Source organism: Centropristis striata, chromosome 18 (genome assembly GCF_030273125.1).
Source record: "Centropristis striata isolate RG_2023a ecotype Rhode Island chromosome 18, C.striata_1.0, whole genome shotgun sequence".
NCBI classification, from domain to species: Eukaryota; Metazoa; Chordata; class Actinopteri; order Perciformes; family Serranidae; genus Centropristis; species Centropristis striata.
The window spans coordinates 29,675,121-29,694,945 of NC_081534.1; the positions used below are offsets into that span (position 1 = coordinate 29,675,121).

Here is a 19,825-nt window from a genome sequence, read left to right on the forward strand (position 1 = left end):
GAATTTTACTGGAATATATTGATTGCTTAGAATTGTCTTGTTTCGTGTTCGGTTGGACTAAAAGACACTCCAAGGAGCCGGTTTGGAAGAAAAATTGCTCCTTTATGATGAACTTAACTAAACTAATATTATGGCCACAAACCAAGAAGCCAAAATGGTGAACTGAAGGCTTCTGGATGGACATAATCTACACTAACAAACTGAAAAAGAAAGCCCACAGTATCCTCAGAGACACTACACAGCCAATGTCTCAACTGTTACCATCTGGCAGAAGGTTTAGGACAATAAAATCCAAAACCCAAAGAGTGAGAAACAGCTTTTATCCCAGAGCTGTGGCCTCGGTGGCCCCGCTTCCACTCTAACAGACCATCCTGAACATGCACACAGCAGCTTAACTGCACTGACTTGTATTTGTTTTAAATGTGTGTCTCTTTTTTCAAAACCGCACAAAAATGCACAAAAGTTAAGTTTTAATTTGTGTTTTTTTGTTTACCAAAACACATTATTTTGACTTTGGGGTTATGCACAAGCTTGTCGAGTGCTTTTCCATCCTAGTAAAACATTTGCAAAGCAGTTTTTTTTCACAGATTGTTTATGTTGTGCATTGGTTAGGACAAGGTTTGCTAGCAAGTAGTCTTCTACTTTGCTTTTGTTGGTGCATTAGAAGAAAAAACAATGCAGTTTTGTTGATTTTGAGTCGACAGGGTTGGCCAGGGAGTTTGGACATTTGAGACTAAAAAGTTCCCTATGAAGAGTTCTTTTAAATGCATAAGAGTTATGTTTCCGATTTGTGTTTTATTTTCTGAAAACACATTATTTTGACCTTGAGGTTATGCACAAGCATGTCGAGTGCTTTTCCGTCCTTGTAAAACATTTGCAAAGCAGTTTTTTTCACAGATTTTTTGCATTGTGCATCGGTTAAGTTTGCAAGCTAGTAGTCACCTTCTTCTTTGCTTCTGTTGGTGCATTACAAGAAAAAACAATGCAGTTTTGTTGCATAATTACGTAATTTTGAGTCGACAGGGTTGGCCAGGGAGTTGCACATTTGAGACTAAAAAGTTCCCTATGAAGAGTTCTTTTAAATGCATAAAAGTTGTGTTTCTGATTTGTGTTTCATTTTCTGAAAACACACTATTTTGACCTCGAGGTTATGCACAAGCTTGTCGAGTGCTTTTCCGTCCTTGTAAAACATTTGCAAAGCAGTTTTTTTACAGATTGTTCATGTTGTGCATTGGTTAGGACAGGGTTTGCTAGCAAGTACTCTTCTACTTTGCTTTTGTTGGTGCATTACAAGAAAAAACAATGCAGTTTTGATGCATAATTACGTAATTTTGAGTCGACAGGGTTGGCCAGGGAGTTTGGACATTTGAGACTAAAAAGTTCCCTATGAAGAGTTCTTTTAAATGCATAAAAGTTATGTTTCCGATTTGTGTTTTATTTTCTGAAAACACATTATTTTGACCTTAAGGTTATGCACAAGCATGTTGAGTGCTTTTCCGTCCTTGTAAAACATTTGCAAAGCAGTTTTTTTCACAGATTTTTTTGCATTGTGCATCGGTTAAGTTTGCAAGCTAGTAGTCACCTTCTTCTTTGCTTTTGTTGGTGCATTACAAGAAAAATCTATGCAGTTTTGTTAGTAAGAAAATCATTTTGAGAAGACAGAGTTGTTGAGGGAGTTTGGACATTTGAGTGTCCAAAGGTTTCCTATGAAGAGTTCTTGAAAATGCACAAAAGTAATGTTTACGATGTGGATTTTTATTTCACTGAAACACATTATTTTGACCTGGAGGTTATGCACAAGCATGTTGAGTGCTTTTCAGCCCTCGTAAAACATTTGCAAAGCAGTTTTTTTGTGTGTGCATTGGTTAAGTTTGCAAGCTAGAATTCACCTTCTTCTTAGCTTTTGTTGGTGCATTACGACGCGTAACTTTCCCCAACTTTCATAAGTGGAAAAAGACTTAAAAAACTAGGAATGTGGAACAAAACAGGGCCCTTTTATTAAAAGCATTGCTCCATAGTGGTAATAAACTCAACAGGGCACCTTTGAGAGTCTGTTGCTAAATGCTAAATACAAAAAAAACGCAAAATATGTGCATTTTTTTAGCACATGATAGCAAATCGATCTTCAACCAAACCTGTAAATGCATAAAGAGTGAGATATGGCTGAAAGCTCAGGAGAAAGTCAATACTGAAGATAATACTATAAGATTAAAATAGCTTTTTGCAGCTTTATGAAACACTTGTGATGTGCAGAAATAATACTGAAATAATGTGATTTTAATATAGTGAGATTTTTTTTAGTAAAACATGCAAAAATAACAAGTGCAATCCTTTAGTGCGTCTTTAAATCTCATAATAGTGACGTGTTTAAAGACATACTGTGGTAATGTTTGCAGAAGGAAGATTATTATTGCCAGAAATAAAACAAATGTGTCACAAAGTCACAGGAGAGGCTGCTGTGTTTGGCCTTCTCCTGCTTTTATAAAATTAAATCTAGGCTTATTTATCTGTCTGGCTAGACATCCGAACTATTAAATTCTCAAAATATATCTTTTGGTCATCTTCAGCCAGACGTGACGATGCGAGTCGCTGCTTAAAAAGGAAGAAAATACTCTATTCTGGGGCAGAGAGGGGGCAGAAAAAGAGGAAAAAACAGGATTCATAGAGCGTAAAGTCTTACCGTAAAGGGGGGTTTGCTTTTCTGGAGTGACACCGATGGTTCAGACATTATTTTTCATAGGAAAGAAGCCCGAAACCTCCCAGTAAACCCCCAGTAAACCCAGTCCCTGCCTGCCTGTCTGCCAGTTTTGTGTCCAGGAGGTTGAACAAGCTCGTTATTGTCACTAATCCTGAGCCGTGCTTCTCGTTTTTCCTCAAATTGCTGTACAAAGACGAAAAAAAACCTGCAGCTCGGGAGCCCCAAGCCCTCTTTGAAGTACGATTTCCAGTTCAAATCTCCCAAATATGATACAACTGTAGGAAACACTGTTTTCACACGTACGTATGTGGCTTTTTCACAGCTCTCTCTTTGTGTTCCTCCACGCTGAGGGGGCTGCATTGTTCAAAGACGATAATTTACAGGGTTTTTTTTGGAATTGGCACTTGACAAATAACTAAATAAATAAATAAATATATAGAACACCATCAGTAGCTCTTGGGATGCCCTTCTGTGAGAGAAAACGTCCCTCTCGGCTCCTCCGGCTCCTCTGTCTGCTTCTTAATCGGCTCGTTTTTAGATTTTTTCCCTCGAGTTCCAGAGAATCCAGCAGCAGCAGCAGCAGCAGCAGCAGCATGTTTCTGCAGGAAGGTGTTTCAGGGCGCGTGTCGCTTACAGTAGGTGCACGGGTAAATCAGTGTGTTTGTGTGTGTAGGTATTGATTATGCTTTAGAGCCGTTATTGGATGTGTGGGTTTAGTCCAGCGAGAGCAGCGGCTGCATGTTGTCCTCCTCGCTCTTCACTTTGTCTGGTCGCTTCAGGACGCCGGGCTCCACCACCGACTGAGACCTGCAGGGACACACAATCAGAATCAGAATCAGAATCAGAATCAGAATCGCTTAACTCAAAATCCGTGGAATAGCCATGGAATAACTCAAATTTCAGTGAAACTGACACGGATTTCGCTACAATGCAAGTTAATGACAGTCATATCCCGTGGCTATTGGTTTGTTCCAAGTCACGTGACTTTCAAGGTCCCGGCGGTCAGAACAAAAAACATGGCGGACAGTTCTCTCATTTTTAGTGAAAAATCAATATTTTGACTTAGTTTCTGCATAAAAATGGATTTTGATCACATTTCTAGCGAGAAATATATGTTTTATTTTCTAAATATTCACTCAGTGAATGTACATAATCACTTTGTGTGTTGGAATAGCCTCGGGATATGACTGTCATTAACTTGCATTGTAGGGAAATCCGTGTCAGTTTCACGGAAATTTGAGTGATTCCGTGGCTATTCCACGGATTTTGAGTTAAGCGAAATCCGTGGCTATTTCATGGATTTCTGTGAGACCATGTTGGAAAAACAAGTACTAGTACAACGAGATTTGCCATCAACCCGTCCAAACGTATACTTAAAACACACATACAATATGATAGAGGTGGACAGGACAGGGAGACAGAGATGAAAGGAAAGAAATACAGCACAACGTGAGGAGAGGAAAGAGGAAAGGAGGAAAAAACAATGAAAAAAACCTCAGCAACATAAGCACATACTCAGTACACTTCACAACATACAGTATGCATATCTGTATATGTGTAGCCAACATGATCTCACAGGAATCCGTGAAATAGCCACGGATTTGCTTAACTCAAAATCCGTGGAATAGCCACGGAATCACTCAAATTTCCGTGAAACTGACACGGATTTCGCTACAATGCAAATTAATGACAGTCATATCCCGTGGCTATTCCAACATACAAAGTGATTATGTACATTCACTGAGTGAATATTTAGAAAATAAAACATATATTTCTCGCTAGAAATGTGATCAAAATCCATTTTTATGCAGAAACTAAGTCAAAATATTGATTTTTTTCACTAAAAATGAGAGAACTGTCCGCCATGTTTTTTGTTCTGACTGCCGGGACCTTGAAAGTCACGTGACTTGGACACAAACCAATAGGAACAAATATCCATGGAATAGCCACGGGACATGACTCAACCTGAAAAGGAACTTAATCCGTCAGCTTAATGTAGTGGAGTAGAAGTATAATGTTACATATAATGGAAATACTCAAGTAAAGTACAAGTACAACATCATCAAAATTGTACTTAAGTAGAGTTTTGAGTAAATGCACTTAGTTATTTTCCACTACTGGTTCAAATTAAACACATTTTGGATCAGATGTACTTACGCTAAAGAAGTCATTTTTGGCAGGATTGCAGGAAAATACTGGTCTGATTTTCATGAAATTTGATGGAAGGACATAGCAAAGGCCACAGGAAAAAAACATGACATTTTTTGTGCTGCATTCATGTGGTGTCAGAATAATCATAAAAATTATGGAATATTCACATGCACTGCAAAAACTGAAATCTAATTAGGATCAAATATCTTAGATCAAGAGGATATATGCTTATTTTAGTCTGATAAGATAGTTCTTCTTAGTCAGCATCTTTTATGTTCGACTGTTTCACTTGTTTTAAGTGTTTTGCTCCTTAATTATCTAAATAATAATAATATTACAGCTTTTTACTGGGATTTTATGACCTAAACTGAGTAAATACAGGCTTGAAACTAGAATATCAACAGTTACAAAGCTTTTTCATCAACACTTACAAGTATAAAACTGCTATTTCAAAGTAATAATTTCTTATTTCAAGCATAACTAAGAAATCATAACTTTGACATAATTTGACCTCTTCACTTAAAACAAGCAGCAGATACATTTTTTTGTAGCTGTATCAAGAAAAGTTCACTAGTTTTCAGTCTGACTTTGCTGGTTTCAAGAAATATAATGCCTATGCATATCATTATGTCAAGCTGATGGCTCTAGCATTTACTTATTATTAATTCAAGAATATTTTTCAACATATTGAGGAAATACGTGTATTTCATTAGAATCAAGAAAAATGCACTTGTTGAATACATTAATTCCAAGGTATTTGTGGGTTTGTTAAGATTAAATATTTTTACTTGTTTTGGAAAGTCTCGACAAGCCAAATTTTCTTGTTCCATTGGCAGATAATTTTGCTATTTTTAAGCAAAATACACCTAATTTTTGTACTGTTTTTTCCTTGTTTTTGAGAGGTGGCTTTTTGCAGAGTGAAAGTCTCTTCAAGTCAGAACAACTCAGAAAGTTATTCTGGTACATTTCATGGCTCACCAGATCTGTTTCCTTTGCTCTCTGTTGTCACACAAACACCAAAAACAGCAAGTAAAAATAAAGAAAACCCAGAATGTTCAGAGTGATGAGCTGACCTCTTCATGGTTTTGGGGGACAGGTTTTTCTCCAGGTCCCTCTCCAGGTCTTGTACCGACAGGGTGTAGGACTCGGGGCAGTAGTCGGTCTCCTCGTCGTAGGCGTGGTCCAGCAGCGTCCGCGCCCACGTGCCCATGTCGTACGGCGGCATCATCCCGCCCAGCTCCGACGGCAAGATCTCAGGATGGATCAGCTGGTGGAGGCTGTTCAGGTTGTTGCCGTGCATGAAGATCTGCAGAGAGACACAGAGAAACAGTGAGACGTTTAGATCGGTGACTGAGTTTAAAGGTTTCATCTGATGTGATTCCATATTAAGTAAAGCTGCAGAAAGCTTTATTTAATATCCTCGTTCTTGATTTAACTTGGTGTTTCCTTTATTTTCATGTCATGCACAAAAAGTGCCCAAACCTCAGGGGTTTACAAAATTATAATTGCAATTATAATTAACTGCAATAATTGCAATTATTATAGTTAATTACAAAATTCATTACTACAGTAATTAATAACTACTGGTTGTTATACAACTATGGCCTTTTCCTCCAGTCAAAAGAAAAATGGCATAAATTAATAATAATAAAATAATAATAATACTAATAAATAATAATAACAATAATAATAATAATAATAATAATAATAATAATCTAATAATAATACATTTTAATTTTAATAAATAAATAAATAAATAAATAAATAAATAATAATATTTTTATTTTTAATGCACTTTACATTAAAGGAAATCTCAAAACAGTCTAATTATAAATTAAAATAAATAAATTATAAAGGATAAAAAGGGATATTAAAACAGCTAAAAACAGAAAGAAAATAATCTAGAAACCATCCAGAAGGGAAGAACCACATTTTTTGCCAACAATTAATGTTTTCAGTCCTTTGTTTAAAACTGTCTCTGGACTGTAGTGCCCTCAGGGCGTTCCACAGCATGGAGTGCAGGTAATTTAACTAAAAAAAGTAAATCCCTTACGGTTTCTATTCAAAAACATTTAGACTATTGCTTCTAAATATAAATACCACTACAGGAATGTATTTTTCTGACTCTCTTAACACTTAAAATCCTGATAAAACCTGAATTCACTGATTTTCTTTTGCTTATTTACCCATCCAGCTATCACCGACCAACATTATCATTCAATAGAAGATTTGTTGATGTATATAAGTCAAATATTCCCTCTTTTTTAGCTCTGTTTTTGGTCTCCACCGACCCCTGAGGGAAATGTTTGTCTCTTTAGCTGCTAAATGCTCCAACATGTTCACCAGCTGGTCCCTGACTGTGTCTGTCTGCTGTTTGGTAGTCGTTAATGTAGATATACTGATTATAGCTGCTTTAAGATAAGATGTTCCTTTATTAGTCCCACAACAGGGAAATTTCCTGTCTAACAGCAGCAAAAATAGAAAGAAGCATCAATAACAATAAACAGAAACAGGCAATCTTAACAAGAATATAAAAGTATTAACAGTTTAAGCAAGAAGAAATACAAAATTAGGAACATTATATACAATATAGACAGACCCAATCATTTAAAACTGGACCACTACACAGAGAAAAATATGTACTTATATAATATAATAATAGTATTATGATGTAACTTACCCTCTTCCTGGTCTTGTCCTTGAGGAAGGGTCTGATGACGGTGTAGAGAGCGTGGATGTACCACGGCTGGTTCACAAAGTGGATTCCTCCAAATCTGGCAGGAAAACTGTCCTGTAGGAGAAACAAACAAACAAACAGTCTGAGTAAACAAGGATAATCCCATCCAGGTGAGTCTGTTTGTAGAGATAAACAGGAGAAGAGGAGAAGGGATGTGTTCATTTATTTTATCAACTATAATGGTGGTTGTTTGCTTCATAATTATCTCCACTACAGGTATATTTCCCCCTCTACTACACAGTAAAGAGCGTTTTTACACAATATAGACTAACAAAATTTTATATTTTATATTTTTTTGATATTATTTTCCTATTCTTTTTTCGTTATTTCTTTTATATTTTTTTCTGATATTTTTCTTTTCTTTTGATTTTTTTCCTATTATTTTCTCCTTTTATTTAATTTGTCATTTTGATTTTTTACTGATATTTTGTCCTATTTTTTCTTTTGAATTATATTTCTTATACTTTATGTTTTATTTTATAATATTTTTTAACCTTATATTTTGACTTTCTGACACTATATTTCCTATTCTTTTTTTTTGTTTTTATTTAATTTTTTTCTCTCATATATTTCTTCCATTTTCTGATATTTTTGCCTATTTTTTCAGTTTTATTATTTATCTTATACTTTTAGATACTTTTATAATTTAGATTTTTCAGATTTTTTTTCTTCTGTTAATTTCTTTTAAATATTTTTGGTGATTGGATTTATCCTGTTTCCCAGTTTACAACAAGGCTCTTTCACCTTTTTTCTAACAGCCAAACATTGGTCACACAAAATATCTTACTTGCACTTGTAGTAATAAAGAACTTGTATTTGCAGAAAGCTGAAAGCCGTAAAAAGCAGATGTGTTGTGTACATGATGCATGATTCTAACCAGAGGATAAAGATCTCAATGACAGATTTCCTCATTAGTCTCGTGTTTTATCAGAAATGACAGAGACAGTCTCAGTCTCAGGATTTATTTTCTGTCCTCTTTGAGTTCCAGCAAATGAAGAATTACCTCTGTGAGTTTCCTGTCCCCTTTTCATTAGATTACTTCTGTAAATGGGCTCTAATCTCATAGCCAATAGGAAATGGTCCGGTCTATTTTGGAGTCAGCGCCGGAGGGAAATGACTCGTTGTTCGTGCAGGTTAGTGAGGAGTCTGGGCCTGACACAGACTTTCCTCGAACGCTGGACACAATTATCATAATTACACTCTGCTCAATGTGTGTGTGTGTGTGTGTTCTTGTACTTCCTACATAGTGAGGACCGGAACACGTTTTTAACCAACAGAGTGAGGACATTTTTGCAAAGTGAGGACATTTCGGCCGGTCCTCACTTCTCTAAAGGCTTTTTTGAGGTTTCAGACTTTGTTTTAAGGGTTAAAGGTTACATTAGGTTTATGTTAGGGTATTTAGTTGTGATGGTGAAGGTTAGGGTAAGGGGCTAGGGAACAAGGTTATTATAGTTAATGAAAACGAAACAAAATAACGAAAACTAGGATTGAAAAAACATTTTTGTTAACTGAAATAAAAATAGGAGTTAAAAAAAAAGATAATTAACTGAAACTGTATTGTGTGGTTACAAAACTAACTAAAATGATAGTGAAAATGTGCTTCGTTTTCGTCTTTGTCAACTTTTTTCATACATAATGAAGATGGATAAGACAAAGGAAATAAAGGCAAAATTTACTGTGACCTCTTTTAATCTCCCACCCAACAAATACCCCATTACAATAACTGACACTAATAAAAACTAAAACTAAAACCAATGAAACATTCAAAACTATTATAACCTTGCAAGGGAATTCATTATTCCAATGAGGGCCCTCACAATGATAGAAGTACAAGAGTATGTGTGTGTGTGTGTGTGTGTGTGTGTGTGTGTGTGTGTGTGTGTGTGTGTGTGTGTGTGTGTGTGAGCCATGCTTGGCTGTGCTCCAGCAGTATGGTGAATTTATATTGTGACATAACAAAGCCAGCTGATGAAAAAGGCTCGGGGCAGACGTTTATATAAAAACTGTTAGAGTGTGTGGGAGCCGCAGCGAGACTCTCTGAGCTCCGGCCAGGTTTGTAAATTAGGGAGCAACATGAGTCATCGGGGCCGAGTCGCCGCCAGAGGTTTTAGTGATGTCGGCTACCAGACTGACTGTCCAACGCTTTGGTCCACAGAGAGACGCTGGACCTGTTCATGCACGAACACACGACTTATAAAGAGACACATTCTGCTAACAGCCTTTCTGTCAGTATTTATAGAAAACTAAAATAAAAAACTGATTTTAAAACAGGATTTTACACACTAATGACCCCACAAACTGCGTCCTGGTGCAAGATCACAATGTTTATCACAGTTTGCATGAAAAAAGTTCAAGTTTATTTGCTGAAAAAGATATTTAGAATTGAATGTATTGAATTGAATCTATAATTAATGTTTTACTCCCTTTAAATAAATTAAGAAATTACTTTTTCGTTCAAATTATCACTCAAGTATTTGAAATATACATTTTTGAAATTGTATTTTTTATTTTTTTATTATAGTTATAAATGCTGAATATTGGTGCCAAATGTTTCTAGTATATAAAGATTTACAGACACGCCCACTTCAAGTACAAATGTGTTATTTTCACTTGCTGCATATTAATATTAATATTTCTGCACACTGGAGTCCCTAAACAGTCTGAGAGTTGCATAAATTGGGTATCACTGGAAAGCTGAGACTCTTTTGGATTCAATAAGTCAAGTTTTCTTCATATGTGATACTATTAGTCTTCATAGCAGCCTTTTCATAGCAGTGAGAGCATTTTAAAACTTGACCTCGCTGTTTAAAATGAGCTGCTGTGACCTCGAGGATAATCACAGCCTCATTAAACTTTACAACCACAAACTAGAGACATAGGGCATTCAGTGGATGTGCAGCTTTACTAGATTAAAAAAAAATGATAATATTGAAACTCTAAAGTACAGTTACAATGACAAAAACTCCACTATTTCAGATTTTTTCTTCATAAATTTGCAAAATCCTGATTTTCCACAACACAATGGCCCTAATAAGCAAGTTATAAATACTGAATATTGGTGCCAAATGTTTCTAGTATATAAAGATTTACAGACACGCCCACTTTATGCAAGTACAAATGTGTTATTTTCACCTATTGCATATGAATATTTCTGCACACTGGGGTCCCTAAACAGTCCAATTTTCTTCATGTGTGGTGAAAAAAACTAACAATACAGTTATCATGACAAAAACTCCACTATTTCAGATTTTTTTCCTCATAAATGTACAAAATCCTGATTTTCTACAACTGAATGGGCCTAATAAGTCAGTTATAAATACTGAATATTGGCCCCTAATATCTCTAAGTGTCAGTTTTGGTAATAAAGAGACGTATTCTGGCTGCAGCGAGGTCCTCCCAGCTGTCAGATCCCTCTGACTCTGAACTCTGCTCTGACAGACGTTTGCACTCTGATGAAGAGGACCTGCTGCATTAAACATGAAACACTGAACATGGAATATGAGCTGCAGGGCCTCTGAGCTGCACTGGAGGGACTGAAGGAGGAGGAAGAAACAGGAGATAAAGGATTGATCTGATCACACCCTAGTGAAGGAAGGGAAAGGTGAAAGTGTTCAGACAAAGGTGGAGGAAGTAAGAAGATCTAGCAGGAAATGAAAGAGGTGGAGAGGAATCAGATTTAACATTCTTTCCACAATATTGTGTAGTTGTTATTACAGGTCAGATTAAAAGGCCAGCTTTCCCTGAGAGACAGCCACCGGGGCAGAGGACTGGAGAAGAAATATGATTCATACTGAGTAGATGAAGCATTATTTCCCTCCTGCAGAAGTTTAGCTCTGAAGCTTGGAACGTGTTCAGTGAACAAAAAGCTTCAATATGTTCAGAATCTGAAGAGACTGGAGACAATATTTATCATAATATTTATCTTCTGCCCCAAATCTAAGGAGCAGATAAATCCTCCCGCCGTGTTTGCGATCACATTTCCCAGATTTGATCTTTTCTAATATGCCATGACTCGGCTCTGAGGCCACAACAAACAGGAGATGTTAACTCTTAGTGTCCTGGAGGCCTGCAGACGCTGTAAAGAGGCTAAAGAGAAGATATTGGTATCATAAGGCGCGTTTCCATTGGGTACTTTTCCCTCTAGTGAGCTGCTACGGGTGTGGCTTGGGAGAGAGGATCCGGCCAACTCCAACGGTTAGCGGCTCCAGTAGCATGCGTGATTCATTTGCAGACTGGACACTGAGGGGTTAACATCTCCTGCTCTGACTGCAGCTGGGAGAGACTGCTGCAGGAGGACTGGGCCGCTTGTGAGTGCTTTGTGACGGCGCCTGCTACTCATTAAGAAGAATAGGAACGAGTCTCCAAAAGTCTCCAATAACACCAGAAAAAGTCGCTAAATTTGTCGCAGGTTGCTTTTTTGAAAAAAAGTCTCTAGAGGGTCTGAATAGTCTATAAATATAGCCACAAAGTCGCTAAGTTGGCAACACTGCTTGCCGCGTCGGTCTCGTTTGCGATCATGTTACTCAAGCTCTTTTGAGGTTTTTTTTTTTACTCCTGACTAAGAAAATGCGAACTTTAGCACAAAGTTTAGACCTTCATTTGCTCATATCATAATATCCACATCCTTTAGGTGTAGTTATAGTTGTACCAGTCATTAAAATGAACAAGAAATTGAAGAAAACAATGGTCTAATATTTTCTTCCATGCCTGTATGTACCTATTTGGCCCTTATAATAATTATCCCAATCAGAAATAGGATTAATGTTCTCACAAGACTTAATATTGGCCCTTAACTAACTATGTGTACTTATTAAGGGTTAGAAAGCTACATACAGTATAATTTATCTAGCTGTTTAACCCTAAAAGCACAAATTCAGCTCATCATTTCTGACAGTGTACCTGTCGTTCTGATTAATTAGCAAGTAAAAGACTAAATTATTCAGTAAACATGAACCACTTCAGTATTTTCTTTGACACCAGTGAGCCGCTGACTGGATTTATTTTTTTGCGTCTCACTGCTGAGCGTCTTCAGTTACAGAGAAAGGTTGAAGAGAATCAAAGGTGACAGAGGAAGAAGTCCGTCAACAGCCACAGATTTGTCTGGTATGTTTTCCTTAAATCTCCCATAAAGCCCTGCTGTTCCTGAGCCCCTCCCTCCTCCTGAGAGCCCGTGGCTGCACTGAGGAGGATACACACGGTAGAAACGATTCCCTTTGAAACGCTGCGCCCACCTCCTGCGCTGTGACACCAAGAAATCCAGCAGATTTTCCTCTAAATCTGACCTGGAGCTCCGACACGTAGAACCCAGTGAAGACGCAGCCAATCTGCTCGGTGATGCTCCTTCTGTCTTTAAAGTGATTACACTAATGACTCACTATTCATCCTGGTGCTGCTTCACGAGAAGGAGACCACACTGAAGTCAATTTCGTTGTGCTAACCTATTTTTTTTATTATACTACCGTGCAATGACAATAAAGACTCTATTCTCTATTCTGTGAAGCAGGAGGAGATGGGTATCATTTCATTTAATGTTTGATTTTAACCCTTAATAGGACACTCATTAAAATACTGGCAAATTCCAAATTTCAACCCTAGAGAATATTGGAGGATATTACATACAGAATGTGTAAAAAAAAAATCATACGGACCCGGGGGAGGGGGGTAATATTTTGAGAAATAAGTTTACGAGATTAAAGTGGCAAATCTACAAGAAAAAAAGTTGCAGATTTATGAGATTTAAAGTGGTGAATCTGCGAGAAAAAATACTTTTTTTTCTTGTAGATTTGCCACTTTAATCTAGTAAATTTGCAACTTTTTTCTCGAAATATTATTTTTTTTACACTGAAGAGAAGAGGGAGGATACTGATATAATGTCACTTAATGTTTGATTTTATCAGAAACTGTGATTAAAGAATGCTCACAATAGCCCAGTTTGCTACCAAAAACAACAAACAACTAAGAAAAAACCCAACTTCTGACACAGAAAAGTTGGTCATTCACGTTGAAAATTCAAGATCCATCTAGCTCAAGTTTGCTATATACATCACATAAACGTGAAACATTTAGAAATTAAATTCAACGCTCTTAAAGACCTTTTTTAAAATCAACAGAGGAAATTTAATACTATTCTACAGCAAAGCAAGTGCACGTAAGTTCTACATCTACAGTCATGGAAAAAAATTATTAGATCATTGTTTTCTTATAGTTTTCTTGTTCATTTTAATGTCTGGTACAACTAAAGGTACATTTGTTTGAACAAATATAATAATAACAACAAAAATAGCTCATAAGAGTTTAATTTAAGAGCTGATATCCAGACATTTAACATGGTTTAACATTTATCATGATATCATTATCATGGATAATGATTGTGGTTATTATCAAGAAAACCATAGAAAATGTCTAGATATCAGCTTTTAAATGAAACTCTTATGAGCTATTTTTGTTGTTATCATTATACTTGTTCAAACAAATGTACCTTTAGTTGTACCAGGCATTAAAATTAACAATAAACTAAAGAAAACAAGGGTGGTCTAATCATTTTTTCCATGACTGTATGTTTCCGTTGCAAGATGCATTTAGACTTGAATCCAGGAAGACTCGAAATGATTGACTTCCCACCTGCACTGGTTTGCAGCATCGGCTTTATGCAGAGAGGTAGGCTACTTACAACACATTATTCTAAAAGTTTAAATATGACACTAAATAATGTATCACTGTCAGTAAACACAAAAAAAGGCTCCCTTTCATCAGCTATTGTTCATATTTTTGGTTTTATAGTAGAAAGAAAACACTGTCATTTAACCAGTTATGTGTTTTTTTCATTACAATAAAACCTAGCTTACTGTAAACTGCTGATTGGCATTATCTTGCAGCAAAAAGCAGCATTTTTTAAATACATTTTTGGCAAATATCTGGATAAAATGTATGTTAAACAATACAAAAAAAAGCTTTTTTCAGTCAAATCTGAAAAAATTAGGCTCATTTATTAATGATTCTAATCCAACACATTTCAGCTCAACTCACACAACCACAGCTCAATAATAACTGTCCATTTGTTGAGTAATTTAACTCGTCAGTAGTGACGCTGACAGCTGCTGTCTGGTGTGACAGCTTTTTAATCACGACGGCCGTCTGTCCCACGTGACATGAATGCAACATCAGTTTAGTTTCTCATGTGCAGCTCCAGAGGACACACACACACACACACACACACACACAAACACACACACACACACACACACACACACACAAACATACACTGCAGGTTAAACACTGCGAGTGTGTTCAGACACTCGGCGGTAACGACATGTGACACGTCGACATCCGGAGAGAACAGATGAAGTCAGCTGCTTCCAACTCAAAATGTTGGTTTAAGATGCAGCGAGTCCACCTTAAGGACACTCAATGTGTCCTTTAACTGATAACCACACACACACACACACACACACACACACACACACACACACACACACACACACACACACACACACACACACACTGCTCTGCTCTGAGCATTTTTCACATTTTGATTCCAGTCCTGACTGGTGGTCTGAATCAGGATCAAAGAGAACTGCAAGAAAATGTGTTTTACAGCTAAAACTGCCTGCTTTAATGTTAAAGTGATGGAATAGTTCGACCGTGTGTGAAATACAGTTGTAGAAATGAAACTAAGGACATAAAACGTGTTAATTATTGAGCCTTAGAGGTGAATTTTCGTTGCATCTTGGAAGTTTTTCCCTTTTGTCTCCAATCTTTGTGCTAAGCTATAAGCGTTATATTCAGCACACTGATGTAAGTCATTTTCAAATGTAACTCTCAGCAAGAAAGCTTTACACCACAACATCACATGTTGGGACATTTCATTGCAGCTGTGACTTATTTTGTAGTGAAATATTCAAATCTAAGACCTGCATGCACCATCATGTAGGGAATATTCAAATATTCTAGGTAAATTATTGTCAGAATTATGAGAAGAATTTACAATAAAGAAGAAGCAAATATTTTTAAAAGCAACAGCAACTATAGTTATTTTGAAATGTAAAATTTAACTAAATATATAGTATTTTAAAGAAACTATAAAAACAGGCATTATCGTCGGAATTCAAACCTTCAGGTTGTTCTTGACTGGATCATAGGTAACGAAAATTGCCGTTAGAAAAAGTCACCAAAACGAAGCTTTAGATTATGATATTTGTGTCAATCCCTTTTTTTCCTCCATGTGTCATTTGAAATAAAGCATCTGCACTAACCAGATCCTGTTTAAAACATTTAATTCTGCTCCTCAGAGACACTGAGAAGACATGATTGATTCTGCTGAGACCAACGGTCACGAGACAAATATTCACTGAGAATCTGTTTACACAGAGCAGAGAGGAGAGGACAGGAGAGGTTGTAAAAATGCAAATAGTTAAATATGTATCATGTGTTGAGAACAAACTTTTTTCCCAGTATTCGTGAGACTCCTGAGTCATTCTGTGTTATTCTGCAGACATGTTTGAGTTGTTTCCACTTCTAGCCATGATTGTGCTGATTCCACAGAGCTGCAGGACTTATAGATTTCAATAGATTTTATATATTGCAGTGAAATACAAGGACGCAGTGAGTAAAATGTAAAAACAGCAAAAAAACACCCTGAAACAGCTCGTCTGGGTTGAAGCATAAAGCTTCATAAAATGGAAATAATCAAGTAAAGTACGTCAAATTTATGTACAAGTACGTAGTTCATGTCACTGCTGCAAACATGCATATGAATTGACTGGAGCCATAGCAACTCATTATAGAGGCGATCAGCATCTGATCTACAGGCCAGAACAAGAAAAAAGCTCTGATTTACTCTCAACCCTCCTGATGATTCACACGACCGGATAAATAATTAACAGCATCAAAGCAAACACATTTTCTTGCAACACAAAGAACAAATCCATTAGAGGCTGAAATCTATCCGAGGTAAAGTGCAGCAGCAGGAGGAGGAGAAGGAGGACGTGGGTCAGGAGGACAGCGGGGACGTGTGACGTGGCGAGGACGCTCTGCAGAATGTAAAGTGTTGATAACGGCTCGACCTGCTGGAGCTGCAACATCAAGTCGTACACGGCTACAACGGCTGCTCATCTATTATTTAGCTGATGGGACGGGAGCTGTGACAGCAGCGAGGGGCCGGATGGAGCCGCAGGGAGCCGGGAGGATCCACATCGGTTAGCCTTTACCATTCACCGGGTCAGGAATATACCGAGAGAGGAGGGAGGGACGAGGAGGAGGTCTCTGGGTTTGACTCCTCCACTGGTGAAGGAAGTCAGAGGAGTATCGACCGAGCACGTCTGAGAGGGTTCTGGTTTAATGCTGTTTATCTAAAAACCCAAAAGCTGAAAAGAACTGGAAAGGAACTGTGAAAACAGGCATTATCGTCAAAATTTGAACTTTCCGCAAGTCCTCGAACGTACCATATATTACGAAAGTTTCCGTTACAAAAAGTAGCCAAAACGAAGCTTTAAATTGTGATATTTCTGTCGTAATCTCTTTATTCTACATGTGCCATTTAAAATAAAGTGTTTGCACGAACCAGATCCTGTTAAAAACATTAAATTCTGCTCCTCAGAGACACTGAAGACATGATTGATTCTGCTGAGACCAACGGTCACGTGACAAATATTCACTGAGAATCTGTTTACACAGAGCTGAGAGGAGAGGACAGGAGAGGCTGGAAACATGACAATACTTCAATATGTAGAATATGTGGTGACCCAATTTTTCCCCCAATATTCATGACACTTGTGGGCAATTGGAAAAGTGTTGTGCATATATAAATTCCATTTTATTCCAATTTTTACAAAAGAATTTATCTGAGATATTCAACTTGTGTTTTTTCTTTTTCCATGATTTCTGTCATTCTAACTGTGTTATTCTGCACAAAAGTCATGTTTGAGTAGTTCCCACTATTAGCCATGATTGTGCTGATTCCATAGAGCTGCAGGACTTAAAGATTATATATATATATATTTTATATTTTGCAGTGAAATACAAGGACACAGTGAGTAAAATGTAAAAAGAGCAAAAAAAGGCCTGAAACAGCTTGTTGTTGGGGTTCAAAAGGGCTCAAAGAAACAATATTTGGTCATTTATATGCACCCAAGTGTCTTGGTGTAACAATAAAAAGAAAGTTGTTATCTTTCTTTCTTACATGAATAAATTGTATTACTCTAATCAAATATTTGGTTGGCAGTGTGCACGACTTTGTTGAATAATTTTAGTGTTCTGAAATGTGTTTCAAATCAATGTGAATAGACTTCGGCTTTGGACTGTTGGTTGCAAAATAAAAAGCCAATTTGAAGTGTTCTTCAAAACAGTTTTCTCTGTTTTGAGTTATTGCTGTGCAGTCCAGGGAATATCAATCAAACCTGTGTTGGGTTGTTTTGAAAAGAAATCTCAATTTTCTGTCTTTTTCTTCTTCTTGTATTTAATTTTTATTTTCCTAAATCATGATTCTTTTTTTCTTTTTTATTGTGCACTCCAGAAAAATCAATCAAACTGTTGTTGGTTTATTCATTTTTGTTAATGGCTTTTATCTGTTTATGCAAAGTAGCTCTTAATTTGAAAATTGTTTGGGGCATTTTCACAGTTTTATTGACACATTTGTGACAAAAGAAGTGTTTCTTTTATGCATAACCCTCTGGAGTCTTGGGATATTTTGTTGGTTATTGAATACTTTTCATTCTTGTGTTGTGTTGTTTACCATGCTGTGGTGTTGGTATAATTTTTTCAGCTTCTTTCTTTATGACCTGATGGTTATTTTTTCAATTTGACCTACTGGATCAACATTTTGAGCCCAAAAGAAACAAAAACCCCCAATATAAAATCTGATTTTTCAAAATTATATATATATATATATATATATATATATATATATATATATATATATATATATATATATATATATATATATATTTAAATCACGTTCATCCTCAATGAAGAATTTTAAATCAAGTCAAATATGTTAAATTACTTCCCATGGAGACAAAAAAATGCATATACATAACATGAGTGCAAATACATAAAGTGTCTGGAATACATGTTCAAATGAGTTTTAGTCATCGGAATAAAGTGCATAGATCACATGTGAGTTAAAGTTTCTAAATGTTGAAATTGGTTGCAAATATAATATATAAAAAGGTAAAATAAGGATAACACCTTTTTCTTTACTTGTTTTATACTAAATATATTAAATCTCTTGTTTTTACTGTCACCATCAATCAAAAACAAGATTGTAGTTCAAGCTGATCCTTTAGACCAGTGGTTCCCAACCTTTTTCTTGAGGGACCCACATTTTTACCATTGTAAACTTTGGCGACCCCCCCGTGTCCATTGCTTCTATGAAGCCAAACTCAATGTGACTTTCATGGTACCCTCTCTTTTTATTTTTGAGATATTCAGCATTTTCTTCTCCCTGACGCTTCACCATTTTTTCCATTAGCTCTGTGTTACTGTTGTTAGGTGAGGTTACCGCTCGGCGAGGTTACCGCTAGGTGAGGTTACCTCTAGGTGAGGTTACCGCCAGGTGAGGTTACCGCTAGGTGAGGTTACCGCTAGGTGAGGTTACTGCCAAGTGAGGTTACCTCTAGGTGAGGTTACCTCTAGATAAGGTTACCGCAAGGTGAGGTTACCTCTAGGTGAGGTTACTGCCAAGTGAGGTTACCGCTAGGTAAGGTTACCGCTAGATAAGGTTACCGCTAGGTGAGGTTACCGCTAGGTGAGGTTACCACTAGGTGAGGTTACCTCTAGGTGAGGTTACCGCTAGGTGAGGTTACCTCTAGGTGAGGTTACTGCTAGGTGAGGTTACCTCTAGGTGAGGTTACTGCTAGGTGAGGTTACCACTAGGTGAGGTTACCGCTAGGTGAGGTTACCTGTGTATACTGCAGGATGGATGTTACACATGTCCTTATTCTCGCGATATAGTCTTTATTTTTAAACTTTTCTATAGTGATTTTTTTTATTTTAATAAATGAATAAACATTTAATGTAGCCCTTATTTAGTTGTTTTTGAGGGAAGCTGACAGCTGGATGTTGCTTCAATTTTATATCGTGACGTCATGAAGAAGTAATGTGCTGGTGCTTTCGTGGACTCCAGAGTATTAATGTGTTGAACGAACACAGCTCCTGCTGTCAGTTTCAGCTCATTGATGCACTGAATTCCAGTTTTTGAGAGCAAATGTTGCTATATTCTGTGTTTTTGTTGGACAGTGTGA

General features: G+C 36.8%; 1 protein-coding gene across 1 annotated transcript in view; it reads right to left on the minus strand.

Moving 5' to 3' along the window:
• Nucleotides 1-2,227: 2,227 nt before the first annotated feature.
• clvs2 (clavesin 2) overlaps nt 2,228-19,825 on the minus strand; it is a 54,583-nt gene continuing 36,985 nt past the window's right edge. The window contains exons 3-5 of the mRNA XM_059356561.1: nt 7,530-7,640; nt 5,923-6,155; nt 2,228-3,505 (exon numbers count right to left, since the gene is read on the minus strand). Of these exons, the coding sequence (XP_059212544.1) occupies nt 3,412-3,505; nt 5,923-6,155; nt 7,530-7,640 (438 nt within the window). The 3' untranslated portion in view covers nt 2,228-3,411. The remainder of the gene's footprint in view (nt 3,506-5,922; nt 6,156-7,529; nt 7,641-19,825) is intronic.